Source organism: Neolamprologus brichardi, chromosome 13 (assembly GCF_056152115.1).
Source record: "Neolamprologus brichardi isolate AB-2024 chromosome 13, ASM5615211v1, whole genome shotgun sequence".
Classification (NCBI taxonomy): domain Eukaryota; kingdom Metazoa; phylum Chordata; class Actinopteri; order Cichliformes; family Cichlidae; genus Neolamprologus; species Neolamprologus brichardi.
In genome coordinates, this window is record NC_142116.1 from 19,768,687 (window position 1) to 19,784,263 (window position 15,577).

Consider the following 15,577-nt stretch of genomic DNA (forward strand, 5'->3'; position numbering starts at 1 on the left):
ATACGCACTGCTCTGAAAATGACAATGCGCCTTAATAGCTGGCGTAATTTCCTTTGGTAATGTACCAGGAGCTCTTACATTGCAGCCTTTGTTTCAGTGTGGAGCTCAGGCTGTTTGATGTTTATACGTTTCATCCATTCTCCGGCAGAGGGATATTGCCACAGACAGCTGGAGAGCACTGAGCTACAAGCCATTTTCAGGAGAGTAATATCAAAAATGTACAGAAGGGGACGGTCCCTGGGGCAGACAGAATGGAGAGTTCATTCATATAGTCACAGAAAAAAAAGGTTGACTTTAGTTCTCTTTGGTTCTTCCTCCCATCACCCCTAACTTGTCACAGCAGATGGCAGACACTCCCTGAGCCTCGTTCTGCTGCAGGTGTCTTCCTGATAAAAGGACGTTTTTCCTTCTCACTGTCACCAAAGCACTTGGGTCATCTGATTGTTAGGGTTTTCTCTGCATTACTGTAGGGTCTTTAACTTACAATACAAAGTGCCTTGAAGCAACTGTTGCTGTGAATTGGCACTATATAAACAAAATTAATTCTCGCAATGACCACTTTACTAGCAGTCATCTCTGTAAATGATGGATGGCTTAATGGACATTAAACATTAAATGTTAATAGTGGATCAGTCCATAGAGGTGTTTTGCTCTACTTTTTTTTTTTTTTACAGGTTAGCTGAAATGTCACTTGTCTCACCTGCATCATCTTTCATTTGGGGAGTAAATCTATAACTTACAATCACGGTAAAAAGAAAATATACCCTCTTTCAATTCTAAGGTTTTACGTATGAGGGTATAATGAAAATAAACGGGTCCTTAGCAGGTACATTCTCAGATGAACAACCTCAGATGAACTACAGAAAAATATGACATATTACACTTTCATTATTTATTTAACAAAAAATAAACTGGAACACAGATCCGTGTATGAAAAACTAAACAAAGTCTTACTGTTCCAATATGAATTAAGAAGGTAAGAAAGAAGCAGGTGCTGGAAATCAACTAGACTCGATTAACTGATCATCAGCAAGTGTGAGCACCTCCATTAAAATGTCAGCTTTGGCAGTTTGCAGGTCTGGAGCATTCAGACGTTTGTTAACGTGATGCCAAGGATGATAGACATCACCTAGATCTTAAACAAACAACTGTAGGTGCCCATCAATCACGGAAGGGTTATAAGGCGATTTCCAAACAAAGCCTTTCATTATACAGTGAGAAACATCACTCACAAGTAGAACACATTCAGCTGTGCCAAGACAGCAGCCAAACTTCACAGGAGAGGTCATCTCAGGATATTTACCCTAAGTTCAGACTGTGCACTGATCAGAGACATTTGAGAAACTCCAAGCCCTGAGCTACATCTCAGATTCTACAGTCCTCAGTTAGCATTCTAAATCTTTAATTTCATGACAGTACAATTAGAAAAAGACTGAACAAAATATATATGTTTTGCAAGAGTTAACAGGAGAAAGTCTCTTCTTTCTAAATGGAACATGTCAACAGAGTTAAGGTTTGCAAAGTCGTATCAAAAACAGCTTATCAGGACAAACATTTCATACCAATTGTTATGCACTGTGGGGAAGGAGTGATGATTTTTAAGCCACAGGACCAGGGCACCTTGCAGTCATTTACTCGACTATGAACTCACTTGTATACCAGAGTATTCTGGAGTCAAACGTGAGCCTTTCTGTCCGACAGCTAAAACGCAGCTCTAACTAGGTTGTGCAACAGCACAATGATTCCAAGCACAGAAGCAAATCTCCACCAGGACGGCTGAAAAAGAATCAAAATGCTGCAATCGTCATGAACTGAAGTTAGCAGGCATTCATAAGCAATGTTGTAAAAAAGAATGAAACTTCCAGTTATTGCTGCTAAAGTGGTTCTACAAGCTACTGAATCATGGGCTATAGTTTTTTTTATACACACTGCTTCCACATTTTATCTTAATTTTTGCTAAATCAACAGTGACAGAGTATTTCATGTTTTGTAGTTCATCTGATGGTGTATTTAAAATGTATTTATATTTCAGAACAAAAGTGTGCACTTTCTATCATCTCTGTCTGTATGTGCAAACTGAAGATCCCTGTGCTTTTTCTAACTTGAACATAGAGAACAGTGTTAAAATAATTTAGACAGAAAACATAACAGGGTTATAGAAGTGATGTAATGCTGTCAGTGACAGTTATTTTGGCTGTTCCCTTGCACCTGGCTGTTAATATGATGAGGACATGCTCTATTTGTCCCTGGTTTTACTCGCTGGAGTTGAGGTGCATGTTGTTTGAAACCCAAACAATCTACCAAAGAAGCAGCAGCACCTACAGCAGACGTATTGCTTTCCTTTTTAAGACCTGTTAAAAGAGAAATTTATCTATTTAAAAACATACTCACTGTTCCTCTTTAATAACACACTTTCAAAACAGCCTAGAAAAAACATTTTATATGATGCAACAAATTCACAGAAATTGTAAAATTGAATCCTTTAATTGCCAAACACTGAAAGTCATAGATCAGAAAACAATATCTCAAATTTAAATCTGATTTGATCCAAGTGTACGTACTTCTTGAAAAGTAAGTGAGAAGAAAACCCCTGGTTTGAAGAGTTCAAGTTCAGTTATACTTAATACCCATTAAAAGAAAAAAAAGAAGAAAAAAGCGAGGCATATTATCCAGACATCTCCCCACCTGTGGAATTATGAAATAACAGGAATAAGCCAAAAGCCATCTGTACAAATAATCAAAGGTCCACTGCAGGTGTCTGCAGGTTTATATAACCGAAGACTCGCTTGCCCTCATAAGCACAATTATTCCAGGTTTACAGGCAATACAAAAGGGACAAAAAAGGAACGGTGACAATATAAATCCAATGAGGTGGTCAGTGTGTGCATAATTCAGCTGCTGCGTTATAATGGGGATGGCCTAGAAAGACAAAAATACAAATCCTGCTGTTACATCTACTCGACACAGCACGCACACACTAAGACGACAGTGCTCCAACTTCAAAATGACGCTGCCAAAATCAGGCCAGGCATTTTCAAAAAATATATAGTACATCAATATATTAAGACCAGAACATAAAAGAACACAAATGTTATTAAGGTGTCTGTGAAGCCAATAAGATGATTTTACCGGCAAAGAAGGCAAACGTTAAGATAGTGCAAATCCAAATAACCAAACAAAAAAAAAAAAAGGGGGGGGGGAAAAATGGAAGCACACATTGTAAACATGAAGGATTTCAGGACAAACACTTTAACAACATATAAGTCCACTTGAAACACAAATAAATAATGAAATCACTTAGTTTCATAGAAGCATACACGCAGCATACTGCTTCCCATTCAAAAGATAGAACCTGCCCACCCAAACCTGTACAGTAGAATCAAAATATGACACTAAACCCTAATTTTCCACTATTGTCATAACTCACAACTAACTCAAATTATTCAAAGGACTTGCTTGTGCGTCATCTCTCACACTCATTCATAAGGACTTCGTATGTCTGCTAGTTTCAGTTTAAGACATCAACAGTTTTCACACATACTGTTCTCAATTAATGGAAGCTACTAGGGCCTCATACAAGAACCACATGTAGGCACGGTATTGATCTTAAAAAGTGCATATGAACAAATTTATTTAATCTTTATCTTTAACTTTAAATAATCCACTTACCCAATATATTTTCTTGCTTCTGGCTTATAATAGCTCACGTATTTCCTTCTCAGTTAATTGTTGAAAAAAGCTTTGTGTCTTTTCTTTAAAATATAATTATCTGACTTCTTAAACCTCACTAATAATACACTAGATGTTCTCCGGAAGACTTAACATATATTTGCGTGTATGTTAATGTATGAGGCCCATTGTAAAACAAATGTGTTTAAACATAGCAAAAATAAATACAGCTCTGGAGGAAAAACATGAAACTGTTCTCTTTGGAAAAAGTGATTATATGAGGGAAATGGTGAGCCGGGTGTTCAGTCAAAAAACGTAGGTTTTCCTCTGGTAGAGTCCTTAAGAAGCTGACAGGAATCAGCCAAGGTCCCCCTAAAACTGTGGCTTGCACCACCTTGTGAGGTAGCGGCCATTCAGGAGGATCCCCTGAAAATGGCACTCCACCACCATCCAAACGTTGTAAAACCCTGTTACACAGTCAGGTACAGCTGCCGTTTTCCTTCCTTGTCAGCAGATGGTTGGAAACACTGTGCTTCATTCCAGCTTTGACATTTCATACTTGGTTGTCATGATTTCCTGAGAAACAATAGGCACTCGATATAAACTAGACATTTTTAGACAGTAATCCCCTGAAAAAAAAAAACATGCTTTTGTACATTATCATTTTGCTGAGCCTCACCTTTCTTACCAACCGTTCCTATGCCTGCCAAGCACCTCATTCAACTATATTTCTCCAAATTCATAACACATTTCAAACAGTGGGCCCTTTATTTCAACTACAGGGTCTATATATCTGGACTAATACATCTCTGGTTAAAAAAAAAAGTAAATCATCTTTTGTACAAATCCATGTTGTTCATACCTCATCTGAGTCGAGCAGCATCGGTAGAGCTCTGTTGTGATATAAAAGGATAAAAAGAACCTCTTAGAACACACACTGTGAGTGAAAAGACCTTTGAAAAGGTTTCATTGGATACTTACACATCAGTTAGAGAGGTAGGAATATTATCCTCGACCCATTTCAAGTCTTCATCCTGCACAAAGTTAAACAAAGTAAATGTAAAGTGAATCTGACGCTACTGACCTGCAAGAAAGTTAGCAGGCATTCATAAGCTGTTTTTGGTCAGTTTCGCCTGTTTAGCATATCAGCCAGCTCCCATCTAAACCACTTTAACTCACTAACCCGGATCCCTCCACTATCAGACCACAGGGAAATAAAGGGGTTCTTTAGACTCTCAGATTAAATGGGTGACAAGTAAAGGGAGCCCAGTAAGCTGTATAAATTAAATCCCCCATACAGAAGCAACCCAAACAGTGGAGACCAATTCATCAAGCTGAACCTCATCTCATAAATGCCATATCAATATATGACCAAAATCACTATGGTATTTTGATCAGACAGTATATGTATGGCCACTGATGATATCAATGCAATATTTTCATAAGGCAGCTGTTAAAGCTGACCTTTTAAAGCAAAAACAGAAGCCTAATAAAGCACCAAATTATCACCAAAAAGACAAAAATACCAAATGAAAAGCATTGCCAACCAAACAAGCCAGCCTTATGGCTCAAGTATAATCAAATTTTAAATAAACATGAAAGAAAATTTAGGAGGAAAAAAAATTACACCAAATGAAACTACAAGATGTTGAGCACGTCATTAACCAAAATTAGTTCTGGGACAGGTGGGACATTTAGGGCTGTGCTATTTTTATGTCTGAAATCATGAATGTAAACTGGTTTTCTACTGCTAAATTCACATATGTTTATTTCCTAAAATCCTGAACAGTTGTTTCTTTATAACATGTATACAGATATGTTTTTCTTGTATTCTTACATGCATATATCTTGGATTTTTTTCCTTTTATATTTTATACCTTTACATTTAGATTTACCAATTTACAGTGTTACAGTACGATTTTATAACCTTCACCTTCTGCAGCAATATTTTACAGCCTGTTGATTTTGGCAGATACTCACTGATAATTAACAAGCTTAAATCCAGCCTGCAAGACACCCTCCCTTCAAAACCCGGAGATAAGACCAGGATAGAGTTGCTGAAATCAACTACTCTCTAAGACACCCTAATTAGTTTCACAGAAATGCTGCTGTCCAATCACCAGTCAGAGTAAACCAAGTTATAACACATTGCAAAGAAACTTATAGGAAATATTGGAAAGAAGAAACTAAAAGCTGAAGCAGATTAGAGCACTATCTGGCCTAAAACAGAGATTATGAATTGGCAAAATATCTGTTGACTGTCAGTGATAGAAAGCAGAGACAGATCAGTGACCACAAACTGGCAACAGAAACAGGTCGACACAAAAAGTCATGGCAACCGAAAGAAAACAGAACATGTGATCCCTGACAGGTGAGGCTGAAGCTGAGATAAACTTCCTGCAAATCTTTTAATAAGGTAAGGAACACCGATTTTACCTAGTTCAGTTCTATAAATTCCAAATTTCATTAAATTAAACAATATCTTAAAAATACAACTCTCCTAGGAGACGGAGGATAAAAACATCCCACAAACAGTGGATGACCTGGACACACACATATACATAACGTACGCTAATTTATTGAGAATACTCAGTGATTTTGTGTTTTATTCTTCTTTCTATTTTTGTTTCTTTAGTTTATTAAAAATTGGATTTTAATGCTCTGGGAATATTGTTTTAAGATACCATGGCGCCAATAACAAAGCACTTTTAAATGGAGATGAATTGAAATAAAATACTGCCCTCTGCAGGCCCTCTGCAAATGTGACATTTGGCCAGCTGCATTTCCTCCGAGGTAGGTATTCTTATTAAATGTGCTTAAAGTTGAATGAAACATAGTTATTTAACCAATTACCAAAAACTTGTCTGTGTTACTTACTGGGTTTGTTTCTGCAGGCTTCACTGTACCATTTGTCTCATTTTTAGTCGCTCTCAACTTTATACCATCAGCTGCCAATAAGAAAAGAAAAAAAATACTAAGGAGAAAACATTTTTAAAAAGTAAACATAGACTGAGATTTGCAGTTTTCTGGTTACAAGTAATGCCCTCATGATCTAACTGTACCAAGGTTTGTAGATGCGATAAACTCCTCAATCTCCTCATCATCAGAGTCATCTATGAGAGGTGTGAAAGCGTACCTGTGGATATTGAAATTAAAAGTTTTAAATGCATGCCCAGTTTAGTTTATGTTGATGAATTGAAGTGTCTTAATAAATTACTTGCCTTTGGTTGTTTGCAGACGGTCTCCATAAGAACATTATGACGAGCAGAATGACAGAGAACAGGAACCTCCAGAAAGCATCTTCTACCCACAACTCAATCCAATCCTTCAGACAAAAAACAGGCTCGGTTTTCAATAAAATGTCAACATTAAACATTCATTTAAAAAAAAAAAAAAAATGCTATTATTGCTCAGTAATCCAAACCACACTCACAGACTGGCATTCTACTAATCGCAATTTTTTTGCTGTCCAACCCATGAAAATGATGGAAGCTGAGGGTGTAGAGGGCAAGGTGTGAAACTCTTTAGCATGTCGATGAAAATACAAATAACTGGAAATCATCCACGCTGGTGCAGTGAAAATGTAGCTGCAGGACTTACCAATGACAGCAAATATTAATGTGTTTGTAAAGTGCCTGTAGAGTGACAGCTTGACGGGGTTTCTCCTCAGTTTCAGAGTCTTGATGGTTTGTGCCAAGCTGACAAAAATGTTAGTGGCAGTCAAGGTAAACACATGGCAGCCATTACACAGAAACTGTACAAATACACCCCACATTAGATAATATTGATTACATGCTGCAATCACATGCAGTTCCGCCAGTGGAGTACACCTGGATGCTAATATGACGTAAGCACAGGAAAGGTTGTGATTTTGCCTCTGCTTAAAAAAAGCCTATTAATCGTCATTGTTGTAAAAGATCTTTAAGCACAAAGACGTGGAGGAGGATGTTAACAGTTTTAATGCGCCTGGATTTTAGCAGCCAATTTACAAAGAGTCAAGTTGTTTATTTATTTATGAAGGTGTCTAATGTTTTGACAGATCTGCAATTTTGGTGGGCTTTTTCTCTTTCCCCATTTACAGTTTATCAGTTGTTTCACATAAAAACAAAAATGTAACACCATACTATACCATTAATTTTCCAAAAACCTTTATAGACCCATATCAAAATAATCTCTCTAACTCATACCTCCCGTTCATTGAGAAATTTGTATTTCTTGGCTGCAATGTTTGAGCAGTGGGTATATATGTTCCACTCAATAACAATGTTCAAGGTGACAGGGTGGGACTCTAAAACTTGTTCAGCCCCAACAAAACAACACAAAAGTTTAATGCACTTTAGTTCAAAATCATTACAAATACCTGATCTATATCACCTGTTTAAATACTACAAGACTTATATGCATGCTACTGCTGACCATGTAACATATCCAATAACCACCAAAGGAGAGAAACATGCCACAGGTTATGTCATGGATGTTTTTTAGGATCTGTGAACTGCCCTGGAAAAGATCAAGTGTGCAATGTAGCACCGATGTCGTGTCTTATGATAGAGGCAATCCTAAACTAACTTCTTTCTCTGACTGCTTTGTTCTCACTAAAGCTTAAATTATGGTCCAGCAGTGGTAACATGTTGACAGTCTGCTGGTAGTCCGTGGTCAGCCTGTCTAATTGCAGCGAGTGTCTACCTTGTCAACAAAGGCAGTGCACAAAGGACATTCCATGACTGGTCTGTGGGCTACTCTTGTGTTTACAAAGAGCACTCAAGGAGTTATGACAAATGATTTTATCCTATCCCCCACACTAGTTGCACCCATGCTGGTATAATCTTTAAACAGCACAATCTGGAAAGTCTGGTGGACGGGCATGCAAAAATCAATCATTTCTACCAATGTAGACTGAGACTGTTGAAAAATGTAAATAATACAAACTGTCATTAATTATGCAAGGAAAGCAGCAGTAAAGATTTAGAAGAAGTTAAATCATCAACCAGAAAACAATGCATTGCTACAAATTTCACCACAGAATGAATGATTAAAGCAAGGCTGTTTCAACTGAGACTCAAGATGTCTTTGTGTGAAGCTGTATTTCAGCTGCTAATGATCTGGTGAAGGAACAGGACAGAGGGAGACCACAATTTCCTGATCTAATATTGGTTCATGTGTAGGAAGTGAGGAGCAGAGGAGAACCACACGAGGAAAGGCTGTAGGTGCACAAAAGGATATCCACCAGCATAAAGAAGAGTCAAGCAGAGCCAGGGGAATGTTGGCCAGCAGAGCCAAGTCAGAGTCTTTTGCCTAGAAGGGATAACAGAGCAGGAGCAGAGGACACAAGGAAGAGGAGAAAGATGTGAAGGGGGTGGAAAAAAAATCACAGATAGGAAAGCAGCACTGCAACTGAAACATAAAACCATCCACCCAAGTGCAAAGGGGAAAATAAATAATCCAACCAACAAGCCAAGAACATTCAAAATCACTCAAATACACCAACAAACGTGTCCATTTTCTTATGTTAGGACACTCCAGTTACTATTGATATTTGTGCTGGTGAGGAATACACTGGAAGGATATGAACCAGATGGCGCAGGAGTCAAACAAAGCCAGAACAATTGCTGTGATGAGAGCGCGGCCATTGTCTCGACCCTTGATATTTGGTGCGCAACAAGAAAATACAGAAATTGTGACGACAAGTTTACTTCATTAAAAAAAATACAGCATGAGAACAAATTACAATGTGAACTGTATGAGTTCAGCTCATATCTTTGGTAAAATAAACAATTTAAATGTATGACTTTAAACCTTTTAAATTTCTAATTGCTAAATGTTATTATTGACGTTTGCAAAGGCTGTTCTGACTTAAATCAAAGTAATCAAAGATCACAACTCACCCCAGTAATCCTCAGGACACCCTCAATGCTAGCAAAGGCCAAGTAGAGGATGCCAAGCCCAACTACTCTGTGCATCACTGTCCCCAATCGAGGTCTAAAAGAAAAACAACCCCCCCCAAAAATGATGGGTTTTTCCCCCATTTTGTTTAACTTAAGGAGGGGTTTCAATTATTCTACAAGTTGCTGTGTGTATAGATTTTAACATACTTCACGATGCCATAGCCAAGGCTGACGATAATGACGAGCAAACGAGCCAGAGTCCTCTTGAGGGCAGAGACCAACTCAGCAAAGATCAGCAAACCTGGAGCTAAAGCAAAGTAAATATGTTGAAAAAAAAATACAACTTACTGTCTGACATGAGAGAAGAAGAGAACCCTTGTGACCATCTATAAACACTCACAGGCGGAGCCGACAGTATTGGTGTTTTCGTATTCGGCGCAGAAGACGGCCTTCTCCACCATGCCGAGGAATATGACCCCTGCTATCCAAAACTGGATCCTTAGGAGATCTTTCCAATAGCAGGCCGCCCAGAGAAACCACAACAGGGCGTACAGGATGTACACGATGCACATCACCATGTAGAACTGCAAACAGACACTCAGGGATTAGCCTTTAAAGCCTGTCAGTTTTAGGTCACTTCAGGATTGTAAATCTTAAAAACAAATGATTTAAAATCACATTTAATGAAATGGTTGTAGGAGTTTAACAGCTAAAGCTGCATGTTTTCTTGCAGTTTACCTAAACTGTCATCTTAATATAAGACTACATCTAATAACTGAGTATATAATGAGTTAATTCAAAACACACACAAACACAAAAGAGTCTTATCATTCCACTGGAGACAGCAAATAATTAAGGGAACATATTATTAATGGGAGTAAAGTTAGCAAGTGGCCAATAAATCACATAAATTGCAATCACTTATTTCTAAAGTCATCTACTTACAATCATGAGAGGCCATTCTGTGACAGAAATGTAGCCGTGGCTGCCCTTCATTACCACATTAACTGTAAAAACAAAATCCAGACATTAGACTAATGATGCAAGACACTTTTCCCAAGCATATTAAACAGACAAAAGGCAAGTTTTCATTATGATCTAAATTCTGATTGCACAATGTAGCGGCTCAGTCTTCAGCCTGGTTGCTTTCAAGCTTCACTTTCCCTGTGCACTTATGTCTGCCAATGGGAATAAAATTTCCCAAGAAAATTACGTCAGTGCAGCCAAAACAGGACAAGCGCCTTCGTCTCACTCTGTGGCTATCGGCAGTTTTCTCCAGGTAGCACAAATGACACAAAGAAAAACAAGGAGACTGTAGAAACTCTAGCAAACAAAAGAAAGAGCCCTGCTACATGAAAAAGGAAAAAAAGACAGAGCGCGATAGAAAGTAAAACTAAAACACATATGAACCTCTCCATAGAAAAGGCTCCAGGATATGAGATCAAAATCCGGCATTCACCTGGGATTACGTCAACTGCCACTTTAAGAATTTGTTTGATTCTGAAATCTCACACTTAAGTGTCGGCTAAAAAGCTCTGCGTGTATGAGATAGGAGGGCGACTGAATTAATGCAGTTTAAAAAAGCAAAGGTAAAAAAAAAAAAGTAAATGCTTTTTACTATAAGCTGCATTCACACAGTCTCACACACATTCATACAAGCAGTATTTTCTGTACCTAAGCACTTCCTAAAATTCACACACTCACACTCCAATTGATGTATCGGGGGCAACTCGGCCTTCACTGTCTTGCCCAAAGATACTATGACAAATAGGCTGGAGCAGCCAGAGAATTGATCCACCGGCCCTCTGACAGGTAGATGACCCACTCTACCCGAGCTGCCCACAATTACAAGCTGCTCATATTTAGCAGTTTTAAAAAGTCTCACCTGTTAAACTCCAGTTGGCTTCTGGTTTACTAGACTCAATCTTAACGACTAGCAGGTAAGGGCCATCCTTCCAAGTGGTGGCTATGACGTGGTCTCTGATTTTCACACTGCTGTTCTTTGTAGCACTGCTGGTGTCATACTCCTCGGCAATCCATTTTATGTCATTTTTATCCTGCAGGATTAAAGGAATCCAGCATTTATTACTTATGAAAACATATGTAATAATTAACCTTAAAATCAAAGATCATTTGCGGGTTCTTACTTCAAACACAGAGGACACATGTGGATCTGCCTTTGCTTTCTGAAAAGAAACACAGTTGCAGGATGTTGAAGAATTAAAAACAACAACATTGTTAAGAATACGGGTGTGGTGACACCAACATAGCAAACCCACTTTGAGCATCGGAAAGGAGTGCGGCCCATTACTACATACAATGGGACCATGTTTGTGTTCGATGTGCTCCCCTGGTACCATTGGGTTTGGATCCAGATTCTTCTCAGGTATCAGGCCTGGCCTCTTATACATCTCCTACAGACAAAGACGGTCACAATTCACCAATCAGAAACAAGCAAGGCACCAGACAGACCAGTGCACCACTCAAATAATGGTGGAGATTTAATCACTTTCATGCATCCTGAAGCTGTCCCATCGTTAAACTGTTCTGGGACACTGTTCACAGTACACTGGGGGCGATTCTGTGCCACAGTATTGATTTCACAGATTTAAAATTACCCAAATGTTATAGATATTTCCTAAAAAAAAAAAAAAAGCTTATGGGGGCAAATTAGACTATAACAATGCATTGGCTTTGCAATGGCCCCCTTATTATGGGGCCATGGATGGCCCCATAATAAGTAAAGATATTGAGTGTACAGAATTGACCGACAGTTTAAGAAACTGTAATTAATTCATATAGTGCTTTACACAGAGCGCTATACAACAATTAAAATATAACAATATCAATAGAGAAACATGTTTATACAGATTAAAGACTATGAAAATGTAAAATGTAGTGCATTCTGGGAAAAATCTAAAACATACACTGCAGTGTTGACCCATTTTGTTTTCCGTTGATGTTTTGACTATGACAGCCCATACCCCCATTTTTGGGGGGTTTTGTTTAGTGTACTTTGTTTTCTGTACCACATGGAATTTTTTAAGTAAATATTTAGTGCTGCATGTCTTGAAAATTTGAAGGAGTCCCCTTTTATTCTGCATGTATACAAATACGTTTTTAAAAAAAGATAATTAAAATAAAGTTAAAAAAAGAAACTATCAACTCAACGCAGATGGTATAACAGGAAGCATTTTTTGCTTACTTCAATATTGTTGTATTCGTTGTGACAGGGGTAGTATTTCAAAAGCCAGTGAATAGTGATGTTCACCTCCTCAGGACAGTCAAATGGCCAGACTGAAACATGAAGACGTGATGACGTAACACAAAAAACAGGAAGCACTTTGCGTAACAGGTTATGAGTCATTTTTTTTAAATCATGACTTACCTTTTAGTTCAACATCAGTGTCTTTATACATTGATTTCCTTAACAGCAATGCTCTTGAGGTCTACGGAGTAATACATTTATTTATTATTATTTTTCATACTGATCAATTTAGTTAGGCAAACTAACTGATCATTGGTACTCTTTTGATCTCTCGGATCCAAACAAGCTGGACTCTGTGTCTTTGTAAAGTGGAAAAAGAACCAAAAACGTATATTATAATATAAAAAATATTATTAATATAAGAAATATTAACCATAAGTGTGTTTTTCTAGCTGTCTGACCTGTCACCTGTTCAGAATGAACCTGCAAATGCAGGTTTTACTGCTACTGGATAGAGGATAACAAAGTGGAAACTGAAACGTCTTAGCGTGTAAATTATTGATTATTGAGCTGTACACGTCTCTGTGGGCTAACTGTAGGAGCTGTGCCTTATCATTAATAAACAAAAAGAGGGAGTGAACTGTACAAGCACCTGACTGAATATCGACTTTAAGAATGTTTTTATGATATGTTACAATGTGTGACATAACCTGAACACACACAACCTAAACTCGCAGGCTTTAGTCCAGAGACAGTGGCAGACAAAAAGAAAATAAGCTTTTGGGATTTTCACTTTAGTCTGTTAAACTATAACCAGTCAGCTAGTTGACTGCTACCCTTGAAGTACCTAATTATTATTAACCGTTCTCGGCATGGCTAACGGCTAATTAAACAAAACATTTCTCTGCTCTTTCGTTTATCACGGTTTATAAACAGTGGCTAAGAAAGGCTAAAGAGATACCATTAGTGTGAGTTACAAGCTTGTCACCACATTCACAGCTGTCAGCGAGTTACCATAACAAGGATAATGTAGCTAACGCTAGCTAAGGGTCCTGCAGTTATCCAGAGTATTCAGCGTTTTTAGGAAGATACTCACATTAACAACAGTTATTGTCCAAAGCCCTGACTCTGGCGCTGCAACAGCTCCATTGATAATGTTCAGTATAATTACAGAAAACACCATCCACGGACAGTTAAGTCCTCTAGTCGGACAGCTCCACGTCCTCATCCCGACTGCAGCAGCCATATTCGTTACGTGTAGATTTTGCCACTTGCGCCGTGAACGCAACTGCTCAGAGGATGGGAGGGGCCCAAGAGGTCTGCAACGTTTGTTACCTGTACGTCGCCTGCTGTCCCAGCGTCATTACCGCTATCCTGCTGGCACCCAGAATAAATGTTTTTGATATTTAATTTTTTTAGATAATTTGAGCACTGTGCACATCATATGTGCGTTGCTTTATTTGTTTTGTACCTAGTGTATCAGGTCTTGTTTGTTCACAGAATAATGTGATGTTTTCGAATGGTATTGTCACAGGTCCGTGATACAGGAATCACCTTTCCATGGCAGACGAGACAGCCTTTTTGTATTCAGTTCTCGTTGAGTTCTCGTTGTCTAGAGGGTTTTACTCTTCTCCTTATCAAAGATATCAAGGTCATTTTTACTTTGATGGATTCTCTAATATTGAAGAATCTGTCTATTGAACTCGCTTTAACTAAGAATGAGTACATTCGGATCGTAGGTTGTCTGAGTCATGCTGTGAACACAAATATGCTAAAGGAAGATTTGGATCCAGAGTGTTTTCAGTTTTAATGATACTTTCAGAAATGAGACCCTCTCTCTGGTTTGTGTGCTCTAATTTTTTGTTTTGTTTTTGAAACCAAGTTGCCTGTTTTCTGTGTGATATAATCAGAGGACTACCTGTTTCGTGGTTGTGGGTACCACTGTCCTGTTTTCATGTGTCATACTTAATAAAGAAAAAAGAAAAAAAAATTCAACCCAGTTTCAGCATGGTTGAAACGGAATTGCTAAAGACAGTTTTAGCAATAGAATCATAATAGCTGCAAAAATATGGACATAATAATAATATGTGGAAGCTGCAATTCCCATCATTTTGAAAATAAAATACATGCACTCTGTTAATCCCACAACCACATACGATAGAAAGCCCAGGATATCATCTTCATTGTACAGCAGGACTCATACAGATTGCATAAATGGTGAAAAAGGCTATTACAGATAGCATGCCCTTTAGTTTGGATACTGGACCACTCCTGGTTTAGGGGCGGCTGCTTTGACCACAGTGATGCAGCACCAGGTTTTTGTGTCATCATCCCACCTACTTGTTCTGCAGCAAGTGTGAAATAAAGAAACACAGCATTTCATTTTCATTCTAAATTTAAACTTCCTAAACACATCTTGCAAGAAATCCCGATAAGCTTCCTTGTTTGTATGGTTATGAGAATCCATCCATACATTTTCTTCTGTTTATCTAACGTATAAAAATTCGAGTACACAAATCTTTTTCTTGCTTTTTTAAACTTCTAAGGCTCTCGTTGTTGTCCAAATCTTATTCGACGTCTTCTGGCTGCTCCCTTTAGACGATCATCTGCTTCCATCTCAACCTATTCCTTGCATCTTCTTCTGTCACACAAATACAAACCTCTGTCCTTTGCCAGTATATCCACTATCCCTCCTATGCACATGTCCAAAGTATCTAAATCTTACCACTTTTACATTGTCTCCAAACCTGAGCTGTCCCTCTGCTGTGCTCATTTCTAATCCTGTCCATTCTGTTCACTCCCAAAAAAAATCTTA

At 38.2% G+C, this 15,577-nt stretch overlaps 1 protein-coding gene across 2 annotated transcripts; it reads right to left on the reverse strand.

Moving 5' to 3' along the window:
• Positions 1-2,458: 2,458 nt before the first annotated feature.
• tmem87b (transmembrane protein 87B) lies at positions 2,459-14,034 on the reverse strand. 2 transcript variants are annotated; one of them, XM_087850284.1, is made up of 19 exons: positions 13,859-14,034; positions 12,943-13,003; positions 12,760-12,851; positions 11,834-11,968; positions 11,702-11,740; positions 11,440-11,611; positions 10,500-10,561; positions 9,955-10,138; positions 9,762-9,861; positions 9,555-9,648; positions 8,891-8,964; positions 7,270-7,376; positions 7,103-7,161; positions 6,891-6,994; positions 6,732-6,805; positions 6,547-6,617; positions 4,651-4,703; positions 4,532-4,562; positions 2,459-4,245 (listed from the first exon to the last, which is right to left on the reverse strand). In XM_087850284.1, the coding sequence occupies exons 1-19, from the start codon at positions 14,006-14,008 to the stop codon at positions 4,204-4,206; spliced, it is 1,704 nt and encodes a 567-aa protein (XP_087706410.1). In that variant the 5' UTR covers positions 14,009-14,034; the 3' UTR covers positions 2,459-4,203. The 2 variants fall into 2 exon arrangements, with proteins under 2 accessions (XP_087706410.1, XP_087706409.1); XM_087850283.1 differs by lacking the exon at positions 8,891-8,964 and adding an exon at positions 9,236-9,309.
• Positions 14,035-15,577: the final 1,543 nt, after the last annotated feature.